The following is a 17,485-nucleotide window of genomic DNA, read 5'->3' as shown; positions in this document are numbered from 1 at the left end:
CATTATAGCACACAGTCAGAATCATTCCATCTATTTTGATATCCCCCTACCTCTGTGACTTCTTTATTGCCCTCCAGGTATCAGTTGTAACTTACAAGTTAAAAAGGATAGGGTGTACTTGAATGCTGCTTACCTTGCAGAACAAACTCAGCGAAAATGTTTGTAACAACTCATGCTGGAATATGTGGGGTTTTCTTTCCTCTCCAGGCCGTGAGGAAGACCATTCATGTTTGACAGGTGGCCTCAATGCATGTCGTTCCTTCCTTACTGGCGGTAGCACAGAAATCGCTGCTGGAGGTTCCACTATACCCGCTCCAATCAAAAAGCTTTGCAGCTTGGGCATTTGGAGGTGGGCAGCTGGCCCTGCCATTACTGGAGGCTTTTCTGCTGGTAGAGGATGGTAGCCAGGAGCAACCTTTCCAAACGCAGCCTTCAAAAAACCTTTGGAAAATGAGAAAGCATGAAATCTACTGGCATAAAAATTTAGAAAAACAGCCACAATTAAGATCAAAACATTTACATGTAGCTGATCCACCAAACTTACTTCAATTTGCTCAATAGTTTTGTCAATACTGGTAATATCTCCCACCACATAAAGGGTAGCGTTTGCAGGGAAATACCACCGCTCATGGAAATTTCTTATCAGATCAACATCCCACTTCTGAATTTGATCCTCTAGCCCGATGGGAAATCTGTATCCCAACAAGTTCTCAGAGTGCAATTGTTGCAGAAGCTACGACAACCCAACAAATCAACTGAGAGGCTGAAGCTAAAAGACTACACATATGTAGCACCTACAGTCACTTTCTCTAAATTATAAAACAAATGAGAAGGAAAAAAAATCAGCGCTCATCCCTAAATAACATGACCACCAGCCGTCATCAAAGGTAAACTGCACTTAAAGCTGAAAGTTTACATGTCGCCAAGATTACACCAAAACTAACAAAGCTCTCCACTTTCCAAACCAGGTTTTGAAAACAAACACCCATCAGCATTCAGGACATATCAGCATGACGAAAAGAAAAGGTGGCAATTGTGTCACTTGAATTGAGATCAAGAATATTGCATCTGTCATCCACAATATCTACGACAAGACCAAGTCTGGCTTCCAAATGCCTCAGCAAGTGTGAAGAGCTACCATTTGTAGCAATAAGTATAATTTTACCGACTTCCATGATTGGATAAGAGGCATTATTGGCACACGTGACAGTATCTACTATCCCCACTAGGTACAACTTCAAAGCGTGTAAACATATCACGATGAGATGTGAGGTGCCTTGTAGCACGAGTGTCAAAGTACCATACATGCCAGAAAATAACAAATTGACCAACCAGTTTTTGGAAAACAGATACATGTGAGCATTCAAGACATAACTCCCACCTAAACATTTAATGCCAATTTGAAAGACAAGAAATGGAGGATTTTCCTTCACAAGTTGAGAAAGGCTGAAGTTACAAACAATAAGAGGGGCTAAGACAAGGTATAAGAGAAAGAAGATATTGAAGCAAATCTGATAATCTAATTTTTATTTTGTTCGTCCAAAAGAACAACAGCTACTTAAAAAAGCCTCCACAAAAGTGGTGGGTAACATAAATAAGAAAAGCTTGCTTACACGTTACTTGCTACGAGACCTTAACTTTAAATTCATTCACATCTAGAATGCGAAACTCATATAGTCAATTTCAAACCTATACAAAAGACGGACATAACACGAGAAAATTCTGAACTCCTAATATAAGCTATTAAATAAAACAGGTCTTCACCACAGATGCCTGAAATGAAGCAATACAGAACAAATTTATACACAATCTCAAAAACCTAACAACCCGCCACCTTACCTTCACTGCTTGTCCAAACGGGAGGTGAAAAATCATCACCCTTATCATGCATAGCTCAGACATTAGCTACAACATCCCTACTAATGCTATCAATGCAAGTACGTGAAAGTTTGTAGAGTTAGTTCCTAATAGGGAAAGCAAATGTCGTATGTGGGAAAAAAAAAACGAAGAGAGCTGATTAACAAATTGACAATACACAACCTAATAGAAAATAGCAAAATCCAAAAGTTTTCTTTGGTTGGCATTGCTTTTGAGGCAAGGGGCTATGGGAAGCTTTTTTTGTGCTGGACTAGATGCACTGGAATTGTTATTTTTTCTCTCTCATTTCCCATAAGAGATTGTGCTGTTAAGAGTTCTGGCATCCCTCTGGATTCGTGCACTCCGTCTTAGTATCTCCTAGGGACAGGTGTTAGGGAGTGAGGGCTGTTTTGTGGCTGTGCCCGGCTGAAGAGAGGCAGTTTTCTCATGCTAAGATATATTTAGCAATGTTTAGCTTCGGGTTTTGGCTTGTATCCATGGCCCCTACATGGAATGTTAGAATATTTTTCCCAAACTTTGTCATATTTTTCTCCCTAGCTCTATTGGGCTTTTGGCGCCGTGTTCTCCCACTTTCCCAGTTATAGGGTCATGAGGGCTGATTCCTGCCTGGCGAACCAGCATGCTTGGGAGTATTTATCTGTGGGCAGGGGTACAATAGGGGGAGAGTGTGTACACAAGCTATGCTCTCTATACACAGACACAGAGACAGTTTACTGAGGAGTGCTGGAGAGAGACAATCCCAAAGACAAATTACTGATTTCTTCCATAACCAGGAATGGGAACGGGGAACGGGAACGCGGAACAAAATGCCATTCCCTGTTACGGGTACTCACGTTTGAAACACGGAACGGGGATTCGGAACGGGAACTTGGAATGGGAACGGGGAACGGAGACCTGAAAACGGCCATTCCCTGTTACTATGATTTCTTCACACCAGGCACTAGACAGGTAGAGAACCAGCCACCACGGCAAAGCTCAGCTCATACTCGACCCGTGGTACTCTCATTGACCGAGCATTGGAGCTAGGGAGATTGAGACGCCCTCGACAGAGGAGAGGAGCTTCACAGCATTGACGGAGACTACAGCAGAGGATTCGAGCCATCCTAGCTCGACACCCAGAGTATAGATGAGGATGGATTCATCACACGTTGTATCACCCTCTTGTATTGGGAACCTATGGTATCAATGATTACACATACCCACAGAGCTAGATAGATGAACTTATTCTTAGTACCTCTTTTTTGTACCCAGACATAGATATCAGATTCACCAATTTGTAACAATTTGGTCTCATAGGTCATTTTGGCCTTTTGAAGATGTTAATATATCATTTCATTTCATTTCTCTCTCTCTGATCTCATCTGATGATTTGTATCTCATTTGATCCATCTTTGTATCAGCTAACCCATTATATCATTCCTCACCCCATCACCCCTCCCCACCTATTTTTGTCTCAGTTCTTTGTACTTTAATGTACTCAGACACTGTATCAAATTCACCAATTGTAACTTTTGGTCTCTTAGGTCACTTTGGCCTCGTGAAGACGTTAATATAGCATTTCATTTCATTCTCTCTCTCTCTACTAATGTACCTATCTTCAAGTCGGGAGACCCTATGAAGCCTAGGAATTATCGCACTATCATGATTGGACACACATTGGCACGGTTGTACGCATCTATTCTTGAGCAGCAGCTGAGTAGATGGGCAGAGAGGGAGGGGATACGCGCAGCCCGGTAGGCAGGGTTTAGGAGGGGTTTTTCTACTCTTGACCATATCTTGACACTCAAAGCCATCATTGAGGAGGGTAGATCGCGTGGGAGACGGATCTATTGTAGCTTTGTGGATTTCCGCAAAGCATTTGAGACAGTGCCTAGAGCTAGATTGATGCGCAGATTACAACAGATGGGAGTACCCACAGAGCTCATTTGGGGGGTCATGGCATTATACAGGTCAGTAGTGGGGCAGGTACGCACCTCAGAGGGTCTATCCACACCGATTCACTCCACTATTGGGGTGAAGCAAGGCTGCCCGCTCTCTCCTACTCTATTTGGTATGTATGTGGATGAGGTTTCTGACTACATTGAGAGAGATGGTGATAGAGGTGCACAACTGGCAAGGACATGGATTCCATTATTGTTATATGCTGATGATATTGTGTTGATCTCCGACTCTCCGGAGGGGATGCAACGTCACTTGGATGCTTTGAATAGGTTTGCTCAGGAAAGTGGTTTGTCCGTCAACCTTGGTAAAACCAAGGTCATGGTATTTAATACCACCCTGCAGTGGATCAGGAGGTCAGCACCAGCATTCACATACGGCCAGGAGACTGTGGAGTATACAGATGCGTACACTTACCTCGGAGTGGTTTTTAGTGGACCAGCATTTTCATTGAGGAGGGCAGCAGAGACTAGACTCACCAGAGCCCATGCAGCATTGGGTAGATTGGAAAGGATGTGTTCACAGGTTCAGTTTAGGAGCCTAGGACGAAGCTCTGGCTCTTTGACACTCTTGGTGGCTTCTGCATTGCTTTATGGAGCTGAGATCTAGGGACCTTCATTAGATCATCACGGGAGGACAGGCCGCAGTGATGGATGGGGGGACATGGAGAAGCCTCTGGTCTCTATGATCTCGCGGCTCATTAGAGCCAAGGCCTCAGTACCATGTGCTATTGTTCTAGCAGAGCTAGCTGCCCCCCCACTAGTGGTTGAGGCGCTCACCAGATCGGTCTCCTTCATACACCGCATGTGGGAACTTCCCAGAGACAGATATGCCCGCCTTGCACTTGAGTCCTCTCGACAGTTAGCCATGCAGGGAGATACAACATGCTGGTATGGAGAGATGACATCATGCTTTCAGGCGCATGGGTTCAGCATAGACAGATTGCCTCCCTTCCAGTACTCACTGGATGCACCCTCTCCGACTCTTACACAGTCTGAGATCACCAGGCTCATCCGCCAGGACTTGACTCAGCTAGACACCAGGAGGACATGGATACAACCAGCACAGGAGATGGGCACGAAGATGGCTTTCTACAGAGAGCATGTCCTCCAGCTTACGGTTGATGGCTTTGTGACGAGGCCGAGATACATGGACACCCACTTGTCTCATGGGATACGATGTGCTATCGGCCAGATATGTACATCTTCACACCAGCTACGGATCGAGACTGGCAGATACAGCGGAGTACCAGCAGAGGCCAGGACATGCCCCCTGTGTGACATCGAGCCTGAGACAGAGTTGCACTACACATGCCACTGCCCCGTCTACTACGAGATACGAGGCCGCTTCCATTGCTTGTTCAGAGAGGGCTTTGAACCATTCTCCAGAGTCGTGCAGTACGAGGATCAGCGATGCTTGGGTTTGTTTTTGCTCGAGCTACGCAGACACAGAGAGAGCCTGATGAGAGGAGAGTCTAGCCAGTCCCAGAGACAGATCACAGATCTCTTTAGAGCTGCCAACTGGACACCCAAACGAGTTACTACCACAGCAGAGCTCGTCGTCTCACACCAGAGGCACACTGATCGACCGAGCGACTGAGCTGGGAAGATCCAGATGCCCACGACTGTGGAGGACTACACAGCATCGGCGGAGGCTGCATCAGAGGATTCGGATCACTTTGGCTCGACATGCATGACGCCCGGTCAAACTACTGACCATGGAGGAGATTGATGAGATGCGCCAACGACCGATGTTGGATCTCTTGTGATCTAGCTATCCCAGCTAGCTGCTGTTCACACCTAGTAGTTTAGGATTCCATAGTATTTTATTGTGACATTTTTCATTTCATTTTTGACATTGTTGTCATCTTGTTACTCTGACTCTGACTTTGTATCAGATCCACCACATTGTAACTTTCTAGTCTCATACGCCACTTTGGCCTTTTGAAGACGTTAATATAACATTTCATTTCTCTCTCTCTCTCTCTCTCTCTCTCTCTCTCTCTCTCTCTCTCTCTCTCTCTCTCTCTCTCTCTCTCTCTCTCTCTCTCTCTCTCTCTCTCTCTCTCTCTCTCTCTCGGCTGCGTGAGAGAGAGAGAGAGAGAGAGAGAGAGAGAGAGAGATGGCTGCGTGATGGGGAGCGAGGAGGGGCTGCGTGAGAGGGAGGGAGGGGCTGCGTGAGAGAGAGAGAGAGAGATTGGGGGCAGCGGGCCTGGTACACTTGGTAATGCTGCAACAGTGAGGCAGCGGCAAGTGCTACAGCCTTGGCAGCGTGCAGTCGCAACAGGTCAGCCACAACGGGTTCAGCAGCAGCAGCAGTGGCGCGCGCAGAGAGAGAGAGAGAGAGAGAGATGGAGGAAAGAGCAAGAAGAGATGAAGGCACAAATCGATCTCCTTCATGCTTCCATCACATCCCTCACCCCCGAGGAAGGAGAGATTAAAGAGGAGGCTAAGGAAGCCCTCAAGGAGGAGATCACCAAAGCCCTCACCGCAAGCATTGAGGACAAATTAGAGGCCACCAAAGAAGGATGGGTCGAAGTGGTCAAAAAGAACATCAAGAAGGTAGCAAGAGAGGAAGCCCAAAAAGATGAGGTACTCATCGTACACACAACCATCGAGGAGGAGAAGATGCGACAAGATCGCCGTCTCAATGTGCGAGTGACCGGCATCAAAGAAGAAGAAGGGTCTACACCCGAGAGCGATGGGAAAGCTTTATGCAAGAAAGTGGGATACAAGGAAGAAGAGATCCCTTTCTCCAAAGTTTGGAGAGCCGGCAAAGATCCAAAGAAGAGAGCTCTCATCCTCCAATTCGCCTCCGAGGAGTCTCGAACTTCTTTTCTCCGAAAGAGGGTCATCTTGAGAGGGCTAGAAGGCCCCCCGATTTATCTTGATGATGACCTCACAAAGATGCAACAAGATCACCGTCGCGCGTGCATGCCTAGAGTCCATCAAGCCCGCAAAGAAGGGAAGAAGGCAGTATATCGAGATGGTAGGGTTATCATTGATGGCAAGACCATCGCATAGGGACTCGCGGCCTGTGGGACACACGAGGAGATTCATGTCACGGTTTGGAATTGCAATGGAGACCTATGGACACACCCAGAGAGACTTGAGGAGGTGATGAGAGGTCGAGACATCATTCTACTTACAGAGACACACGAGAGCCCAGAGAGAGGGTTACCACGGATACATGGATTCCAGTGGGAATCTCTACATCGGGGATGTATGCGCCAGCACACCACTCGCGGCTCAGGAGGAGTGGCCATACTCTTTAGACAGGGGCTTCACAGCAGACTACAGATTGTTGCCCGGGACCCACAGGCCCGCTACATGTGGATTCGCCTCGAGCTCTCACGAGACAGGATCGTCTACATTGCCCTTTGCTACTTTGCTCCCACAGGCTCCAGATTCGCCCCTATTGAGCAGGAGTCACCGTACGCATGCCTCACGGAGGAGATTATGGAGTACTCCACACTGGGTGAAGTCTTCCTTATGGGAGACTTCAATGCTCATACGTGCAGTGAGCAGTGTGAGGAATATGACCACGAGGACCCAGAGGCACTACACACTCTAGATGAGGAGGCTACTATGAGAGATACAGCAGACAGAGCTCCAGTCACAGCCTACGGACGACATCTACTTCGACTTGGCTCCCAGCACCGTCTCGTTATTTATAACGGGATGGTCCAGTGGCCCACCTCAGGGGGCTTGACTTGTATGCCACATGGAGTTGCAGAGGGAGGGGGGAGTACAGTCGACTATATTCTGGGACCCAGGGAGGCTACACACCTTATCACATCCTTCACCATTCCACCCATACCCATCGGAGCCGACCACACATACCTCTCTTTCTCCATCACCGGAGATACCATCCCACACAGCTCCACAGCACACACTCCACACACCACCATCCATTTCACACATGAGCTAGCCTCTCTTTACTCGGCCGAGGTCGAGCATGGCCTATGCCTCATCCACCCATCCACACCACTCTCAGTTCTCACATCACATATCTCTTCCGTTCTCCACACTTCAGCTATTAGCTCTTTTCCACACAGGACGCACTCCCCCCCCCCGGGACTATGCCTCAGAACCGCTGGTATGATGATGAGTGCAGAGAGCTATACCGACGCCTCCGTGCACGGCGAGCCTTAGGAGAGATCACAGAGAGAGAGGCCAGACGGCATATGAAGACGCTGACACGCCAAAAGCGGCGAGCATTCGAAGAGGCACAGGAGCTTGAGCTATACCGCCTATTCATGAGCATGGATAGCGCGACGGCATGGCGCACCCTGCGCGAGCCACGTCCGACTACAGCTATTGAGGATCCACAGATATGGCATGATTATGCAGAGCGACTTTATGAGGTGCCAAGGCAGCCTCCTATCCCACAGCCACACGAGCCACGCCCCACGTGCTCCTCCTTCTTTACAGCAGAGATGGTAGAGAGGGCCATACGCCGCATGCAGCACAGACGATCAGCTGACCATACTGGATTACACAGTGACCACATCATTTATGCGGCCTCCACTATAGCCCCGTTGATTGCACATGTCTTCAACCGGGCTATAGGGGAGGGCTTCCCAGAGGAGTGGACACAGCACACCATAGTGCCTATCCACAAATCTGGCGACACCCTGGACCCAGGGAACTACAGGACTATCATGATTGGCCACACGATGGCCAAGCTATATGGAGCAGTACTTGAGGCACAGCTCAGCTGCTACGCAGAGATCGAGGGTTTACGAGCTCCAGGCCAGGCAGGTTTCAGACGAGCTTTCTCCACCACTGATCACATCTTCGTTCTGCGCTGCCTCATTGATGGGGCAAAGGCGCGGAAGAAGAGGCTTTATTGCTGCTTTGTGGATTTCCGCAAGGCCTTTGACACAGTCCCACGCGAGAGACTCTTCCAGCGCCTTCACAGCATTGGTGTACCAACAGAGATGATTTGGGCCATATATGCTCTCTACGAGAGGGTGACGGGTCGGGTTCGTTGCCCAGGCGGTTTTTCAGAGACCATTGCTAGCACCATTGGTGTTAAGCAAGGATGCCCACTCTCCCCGACACTCTTTGGGCTCTACATCGACAAGATCTCCGACTACATACTGCGAGCAGGAGGAGAGGGGAGCGACTTGGCAGGTACTCCGGTCCACATCATGTTATATGCTGATGATATTGTGTTGATTTCAGAGTCACCCGAGGGCTTGCAACGCCATCTTGAGGCCTTGGACGAATTCAGCACACACAGGGGGTTGACTGTGAACCTTGGCAAAACCAAGGTTATGATCTTTCACACATCCAGTGCAGTGAGGAGCGCTGCCACCTTCACAGCAGCAGGAGGACAGGTTGATGTAGTCACCTCCTATGTCTACCTTGGCATCACATTCACCAGCCTACCAGGACCCTTCACTATGAGGCAGGCTGCTACTGACAGGCTCACCCGAGGATATGCAGCTCTGGCCATGCTAGAGCGGAGATGCCACCAGGCACACTTTCAGGAGCCCCGCACGAAGGGGTGGCTTTTCGACACCTTAGTCACCCCGGCCTTGATGTACTCGGCGGCAGTATGGGCACCAGGATTGACAGCTGACCAGTGGACACAGCTTGAGAGGCCACAGGTATGTATGATCTCACGCTTGCTCCGCAGCAAGAAGACAGTGCCACATGACATTATTAGAGCCGAGCTCGCCACACCACCTATGGTTGTAGAGGCACTATTCCAGACAGTCTGCTTCATCCAAAGGATGAGAGAGCTACCTCCTGACAGACTTACTCGTAGAGCATTTGAGGCAGCTATACAGCTATCAGAGAGTGGGCATGAGAGAGCATGGTACTCACAGGTCAGAGCATGGTTTGAGGGACATGGTCTTGACATGGAGAGCCTACCACCATTCCAGTACGACCCCCACTCACCATATGTTCACCTCTCTCGCAGTGAGAGGAACTTGGTATTGAGACAGGATCTGTGGCAGCTATACACTAGGAGAGTCTGGGAGTCACCTGGCTTGGGGACGAGGATGTCAGATTACAGAGACCAGTTTCTCACCATATTGTCTGGGGGGTTCATACAGAGACCACGCTACATGGACACATATATGCCACATAGCTCACGGGTGGCGATTGGTCAGCTGAGAGTGGCTTCACACAGGTTAGAGATTGAGATCGGAGACATACTGGTGTTCCCAGGGAGGAGCGAGTCTGCAGAGCCTGCACAGAGGAGGTGGAGAGTGAGGAGCACTTTGTATGTAGATGCAGAGCATACACTGAGATCAGAGGCAGGTATGAGGCCTTATTCAGAGGACAGCCCACTCTCCGAGAGATCATGGACTCTCGAGATCAGAGACAGCTCGGACGGTTCTTACTAGAGATACAGAGCCATCGGGACACACTACTACAACCACACACAGCTACACAGACAGAGGGGAGACAGTCGCAGCTCACAGACTTCTTTCAGAGGATTGCCGCCCCTCCCTCACCAGACACTCAGAGGGGAGTGACACTCCCACAGGCGGAGGTGAGCCGAGCTAGACGACGACCACGAGTCACAGGCTACAGGGGCGCGAGCTCCCACCACCGACAGATCGAGGAGATCCGAGCCCGGGAGCGCCGTGCCACTGAGGAGCGAGTGGCTCAGATGAGGGCCGACCCGACACGCTTTCATCCGGGTAGCCTTGGCACCAGACCCGCCCATGTACCACATCTTACATCCCCCCATTAGTACAGGATGGAGCTCGATAGCTTGATGCATTCTCATGATTGTACTACCTTGAGCATATAGACATGCATATACCCCTAGAGATAGAGCTCCATCCCTCCTCAGATACTCCACCACCCACTACCTACATTCAGTTCAGTTTTGTATCAGTTTTGTTTCATTTGTCTTTCCGATAGACGGATGACATACACACCATGTACATTTGATTTGTCTCATAGGCCGATTTCGGCCTGACATAGACGTTAAAAATCTTTCTTTCTTTTCTCTCTCTCTCTCTCTCTCTCTCTCTCTCTCTCTCTCTCTCTCTCAAATAGAGTGGGGGGAAGGGGGCGGGGGGAATTAACTCCCTACGCGTGAAAGGAAAAGAGGGGGGTAGGGGGGGGGAGATAATCTACGCGTAGGAGAGGGGGGGGAGACATGCTACGCGTAGAAAGTCGGGGGGGGCAAGGGCAACGTGCAGTGGGCGCGAGGGGGGGGAGCGCGTGAGCGGGTGCACAGCAGGGCGCGAGGGGTGCAGCGCGCGAGCAGGGTAGGGCAGCGAGCGCGCGGGTGCAGGCAGGGCTGACGCGAGGGTGCAACGCAGGCAACGGGGCGCGAGGGGCAGCGGGGGCAGGGCAGCGGGCACGCGGGCGCAGGGCAGCCGGGGTGCACGAGCAGCGCTGGGCAGCGGAGAGAGAGTGTGAGTGAGAGAGACCTTTCCAAAAGTTCCTAGAGACAGATATGCTCGCATAGCACTTGAATCCTCTCGACAGTTAGCCATACAAGGAGATACAACATGCTGGTATGGGGAGATGACATCATGGTTTCAGGCACATGGGTTCAGCATAGACAGGTTGCCACCATTCCATTACTCGTTGGATGCACCATCTCTCACTCTTACACAGTCAGAGATCACCAAGCTCATCCGCCAAGACCTGACCCAGCTAGACACCAGGAGGACATGGATACAACCAGCACATGAATTGGGCACGAAGATGGCTTTCTACAGAGACCACCTCCTCCAACTTACGGAAGATGGTTTTGTGGCGAGACCCAGATACATGGATACCCACTTGTCTCATGGGATACAATGTGCTATTGGCCAGTTACGCACATCTTCTCACCAGTTGCGGACTGAGACTGGGAGATACAGCGGAGTACCAGCAGAGGACAGGACATGCCCCTTGTGTAACATGGAACCTGAGACAGAGCTACACTATACATGTCGCTGCCCCATCTACTACGAGATACGAGGCCGCTTCCATTGCTTGTTCAGAGAGGGTTTTGGACCACTCTCAAGTGTCATGGGATACGAAGATCAGAGATGTCTGGGTTTGTTCTTGCTCGAGCTGCGCAGACACAAAGATAGCCTGATGAATGGCGAGGCTAGCCAGTCTCAAAGACGGATCACAGACTTCTTCAAGCAGACACGGGACAGCCGCAAGAGCCACCCCCACAGCAGAGCTCCCCCTTGTCTCACACCAGAGGCACACTGATTGCCCGAGCGATTGAACTGGGGAAATCCAGGCGCCCGCAACTGCGAAGAACTACACAGCATCGACGGAGGCTACGACAGAAAATTCGGAGCACGCTGGCTAGGCATGCACGACGCCCGGTCAGACTACTAACCATGGAGGAAATTGATGAGATTCGCCAACGACCGATGCTAGATCTCTTGTGATTCAACTATCCCAACAAGCCACCCTTTTTTCTGCTTAGTTTTTGCTTGACTCACATCAACCAACTTAGGACCCCATAGTATATATCTTTGTTTTGTACTGTTGTTAGGTTATTTTGTTACTGTTACTCTTACTTTGTATCAGATCCACCACTTTGTAACTTTCAGGTCTCATAGGTCATTATGGCCTTTTGAAGACGTTAATATAACATTTCATTTCTCTCTCTCTCTCTCTCTCTCTCTCTCTCTCTCTCTCTCTCTCTCTCTCTCTCTCTCTCTCTCTCTCTCTCTCTCTCTCTCTCTCTCTGCCCCCCCTGCTCCCACTCCCCTCGCGCTACCCTCCTGCTCCCCGCCTCCCCCTCGCGTTTGCCCTGCTCCCCTGCGCTAGTTGCACCTGCTCCTGTCCCCCCTCGTGCTGCCCCCCTGCTCTCGCTCCCATCCTACCCCACCCCCGCCTCCCCATGCCCCTCCCCCCCCCCCCCCCCGCCCGGCCGGAGCGTAGCGAGAGTGGGGAGGGATTTTAGGCCTAGAGAGAGAGAGAGAGAGAGAGAGAGAGGGGGGGGTGGGGGGGGGGGGGGGGGGGGGGGGGGGGGGGGGGGGGCCATGCATAGAGGGGGAAAAGTAGCGTAGAGAAGAGAGAGAGTTTTTTAAGCGTAAGAGAGAGAGAATCTGCGAGCGTAGAGAGAAAGAGAGGGTAGGGGGGGGGGGGGGGGGGGGGGGGGGGGGGGGGGGGGGGGGGGGGGGGGGGGGGGGGGGGGGGGGGGGGGGGGGGGGGGGGGGGGGGGGGGGGGGGGGGGGGGGGGGGGGGGGGGGGGGGGGGGGGGGGGGGGGGCCTTCAATCATAAGAAAACAAAATGGCAAGGATGACCCTATGGAGGATGCCATTCAAAAATGCAAAGAAGAAATGAGCGAGTCTATCAGCAAGATCAATTGACACCTCCTAGGTACTATTAACGCACTCTACGAGCGCATGGCGGCATAGGAAAGCACGATCATACACTTGAGGATCGTGTGAAGGCCCAAGATGAGGAAATCGCACTACTCAAGAAAGAGCTTGCAGAGGTGCGATCGCAGAACGTCCCCGAAGAGGGAGAGCTTCAACCCTCAGTAATTGAAGAGCTTAGCACGATTAAAGAACAAGTGCGGGCCATCAAAGAAGGTGGGGAGCAACGACGACCTCATGGGTAGACATCATCACAAAGACCCAGCAAAAAGTAGAAAAGGCTGAAAAATGGATCGAGAATTGTCAAGAAAGGAAAGGGCAAGGAAATAACCCCCACCCCACACCAACCATCATTAACTTGACACTAGAAGAGGAGCAAAGGAGACGTGTGCGGGCCTTACACGTAAGGATATGTGGCCTCAGAGACCAAGATGATGTGGATGAAGAGGTGAAAGAACTCATGACTCTGGTAGGGGTTAACCAGCAGACGCATACGAGGGCCTAGAGAGTCAGCAATAAGAAAAGTCGGAGCAACGGAGAACATCGAAAGAAAGGGCACTCATCCTCCGTTTTTCTTCCATGGAAACGAAGAAGGACTTCTTGAAGAAGAGACCGACTCTAAAGAAGACTGGCATCTTTCTTGGAGATGACCTCACCCTCTCGCAGATCGCTCATATGCAAGACGTAATGCCGAAATTAGAGCAACAAGGGAGAAGGGATGGAACGGTGGTGATATTGGAGCACGCTCTACATGACGGTGCGAGACCTATGGGACACACTAAAGATGGCAACCTGGAATTGTAATGGGTCACTCTGCCTTGATGTAGGTGCCTTTGAGGATAGTTTCACAGGGAGAGATATCATTTTCTACTCTGAGACGCATCAAGCCCCTCGGAAATCCATGCCACAGGTGAGCGGATATAGATGGGAGACAGCCTGCAGACAGGAGACCAGATCGGAGCATCGAGGACGGGGTTCAAGGGGAGTGGCAGTTCTATTCAGGGAGGAGTTGCAGCCATTGATATATATAGCATGCAAGGATGAACAAGCTAGGTACATGTGGCTGAGGGTCAGGGCAGAGATGAGGAGATACCTCTACATTGCTATTTGTTACTTTCCTTATAGTACGTCACTATATGCATCACCTAGAGGACAGTCCCCTTTTGCTATTTTGAATAATGACATATCCGAGTTTTCTAAGGATGGTGACACTATTATACGAGGGGACTTCATTGCTAGGACTGCCCATCACCAGACAATATTGTATCATACTTCCGAGGAGATGCTTAGGGAGATGGACGTTAGAGAGATGGGCCTATCGAGACTATCACAAAATGGAGGAGTACACTGAGTATGGCAGATACTTGATAGATATGGGAATTGCACATAGATTGGCCATTTTAAATGGCCTACAAAGATTCTCAACAACTGGAGGTTTTACTTGCTTTCCACACCGAACGGAACTAACAGTGTATTATGTAATGGCCCAACCAAGTCTCATTCCATTCTTCCAAGACTTCATGGTGGGCACTAGGCCAATTGGAGTGCCAGTTGATCATGCTATCCTGTCTTTCACCCTGACGTTTCAGTTCAGCACAGCTCCATTAGCAGAGGTCCCCACGCATACTCGGTATACCTTCATGAGGGAGACGGATTCTATGTATATGGATGAGATATACAGACAGCTATGCACTCAAGAGCCGCGACGGCCACTAGCTGAACTCACTCAGATATTGACAGACGCTCCATGATGCAGCATCAGAAGCATACCCCCACCAGTTAGCCTACACGGAGACGGTCTAGGATCAAATTACAGAGGGAAGTGCTCATGGGTATTACCACACATAGACAGTCATGCTTACCTATCTCAGCTAGAGCGGGATCTGTATCACCTATTTATGAGTCAAGACTCGGGCGAAGCATGAAGGCTATTCAACGAGCATGCACCACCACCAGCGGTCACCTCCACAGAGACGAGGGAATATGCCACAACCCTCAACACACCATCAAGGCAACCACCTTTGCCAGACCAACTAGAGACATGCCCAAAGACATGTACTTTCTTTACTACCGAGAGGGTAAGGAAAGCCATTGACAGGATGAAGACAAGGAGAGCACATGATCATGATGGTCCGGTAGCAAAGCACTTCATCCATGCCAGAGACATGCTTGCATAGCTTCTTGCTATGAGGTTTAATCGAGCCATGTATGAAGGCTTTCCTGAGACTTAGAGTATGTCTACGATTGTGCCTATTTTCAAGTCAAGAGATCCCATGATTCCCGGGAATTATCGCACCATCATGGTTGGTCACACATTGGCTAGGCTGTATGCATCCGTTCTTGAGCAGGATCTCAGTAGATGGGCAGAGCGAGAGGGCATACGAGCACCAGGGAAGGCAGGATTCAGGAGAGGTTTCTCTACTCTTGACCAGATTCTGACACTCAAAGCTATTATTGAGGAGGGTAGACACCATGGCAAGAGGATCTACTGTAGCTTTGTGGATTTCCCGGTTCCGCAACACCTTTGACACGGTGCTGAGAGCCAGACTTATATGCAGACTACAGGACATGGGTGTGCCTATAGAGCCGATATGGGGTACTCTGGCTTTATACAAGACAATGATGGGGCGAGTACGCACTACTGAGGGAGTCTGACATGGTCTACTCCACTGTTGGAGTGAAGCAGGGATGCCCCCTATCTCCGACTCTTTTTGGGATGTATGTGGACGAGTTTTCAGACTATGTAGAGCGTTAGGGAGACGGAGGGGCTCAGCTAGCAGGGACATGGATTCCGTTGTTACTATGTGCTTTATGATATTGTGTTGATTTCTGACTCTCCAGAGGGTATGCAGCGTCATTAAGATGCTTTGAATACATTTGCTCATGACAGTGGATTGTCTGTCAACCTTGGGAAAACCAAGGTTATGGTGTTCAACACCACACCACAGTGGGTCAGGAGGTCAGCACCCACATTTACGTATGGCCGGGAGACTCTGGAGTACACAGATGCATATACCTATCTTGGGGTAGTTTTCGGTGGACCGGTGTTTTCACTGAGGAGAGCATCAGAGGCTAGACTGACAAGAGCATATGCAACCTTGGGAGGACTGGAGAGGATGTGTTCGCACCTTCGGTTTCAGGAAACGTGAACAAAGCTATGGCTTTTTCACACTCTAGTGACCTGAGCTATGCTCAAAGGAGTTCAGGTATAGGGACCCTCAGTAGACCATCATGGGAGATCTAGCAACACAGATGCATGGAGATTTATGGAGAGGCCTCTGGTCTCTATGATCGCTCCAATGATTCGGGCTAAGGCCTCAGTGCCGCATGAGATTATCCGAGCAAAGAGCTAGCCCCTCGCCCCCCTCCTCGTGGTTGAGGCATTGACATGATCAGTATCCTTTATCAACAATTCATGGGATCTCCCCAGGGACAGATATGCTCGGCTTGCCCTGTAGTCATCTCGACAACTAGCGCTACAAGGAGATACAGCATGTTGGTATGGACGGATGACATCATGGTTTCAATCACATGGTTTCAGCATGGATAGATTGCCTCTGTTTCAATACTCCCTGGATGCACCCTCCCTGTCTCTTACACGTACAGAGATCACCAGAGTCATACGCAAGGATGTGATTCAACTAGATACCAAGAGCACATGGATACAGCCGACGCAAGAGTTGGGAATGAAGATGGCCTTTTACAGAGAGCATCTTCTCCAACTCACGGAGGACAATTTTGTGACTAGGACTACATACATGGATATGCACTTATCTCATGGGATACGATGCGCTATTGAGCAAAATACGCACATCAACTCCAGATCGAGATTGGCCGATTTCGAGGGGTGCCAGCAAGGGCCAGGATATGTCACCTATGTCACTTAGAACCAGAGACAGAGCTGCACTATACATGTCATTGCCCGGTATACTATGAGATACGTGGCGTCTGTTCAGAGAGGGCTTGGGACCATTTTCTAGATTCATGAGATACGAGGATCAAAGATGTCTTGGATTGTTCCTACTAGAGCTGCGCAGATTTAGGGAGAGCTTGTTGAGGACATCAGGGGAGAGACAATCTTAGAGACGATTTCTTTACACAAGCCAGTGGAGAGGAAGAGGAGCAATCACCACAGTAGATTTTAGAGCCCACCCACACTAGAGGTACGTTGATTGACCCAGCCATAGAGCTAGGCAGAACAAGACGCCCACGACCTCGAGGGGTCTTCCACCATCGACGAAGGCTGCAGCAGAAGATACAGATCACTCTAGCTCCACATGCAAGACGCCCAACCAGAGTACTGACCATGGAGGATGTGGATGAGATTCGACAACGACTGATGAGAGATTTCATTT

At 50.0% G+C, this 17,485-nt stretch overlaps 1 protein-coding gene across 2 annotated transcripts in view; it reads right to left on the bottom strand.

Annotated features, from left to right (window-relative positions):
- LOC147440755 (stromal processing peptidase, chloroplastic-like) overlaps positions 1-17,485 on the bottom strand; it is a 125,893-nt gene that overhangs the window by 62,588 nt on the left and 45,820 nt on the right. For both annotated transcript variants that reach the window (XM_086482588.1, XM_086482587.1), the window contains exons 8-9: positions 545-733; positions 134-430 (exon numbers count right to left, since the gene is read on the bottom strand). In XM_086482588.1, the coding sequence (XP_086338714.1) occupies positions 134-430; positions 545-733 (486 nt within the window). The remainder of the gene's footprint in view (positions 1-133; positions 431-544; positions 734-17,485) is intronic.

Source organism: Adiantum capillus-veneris, chromosome 15 (assembly GCF_014529385.1).
Source record: "Adiantum capillus-veneris isolate H3 chromosome 15, ASM1452938v2, whole genome shotgun sequence".
NCBI classification, from domain to species: domain Eukaryota; kingdom Viridiplantae; phylum Streptophyta; class Polypodiopsida; order Polypodiales; family Pteridaceae; genus Adiantum; species Adiantum capillus-veneris.
The sequence above is the reverse complement of the archived record's forward strand: the minus strand, read 5'-3'. Positions and strand labels throughout refer to the sequence as shown.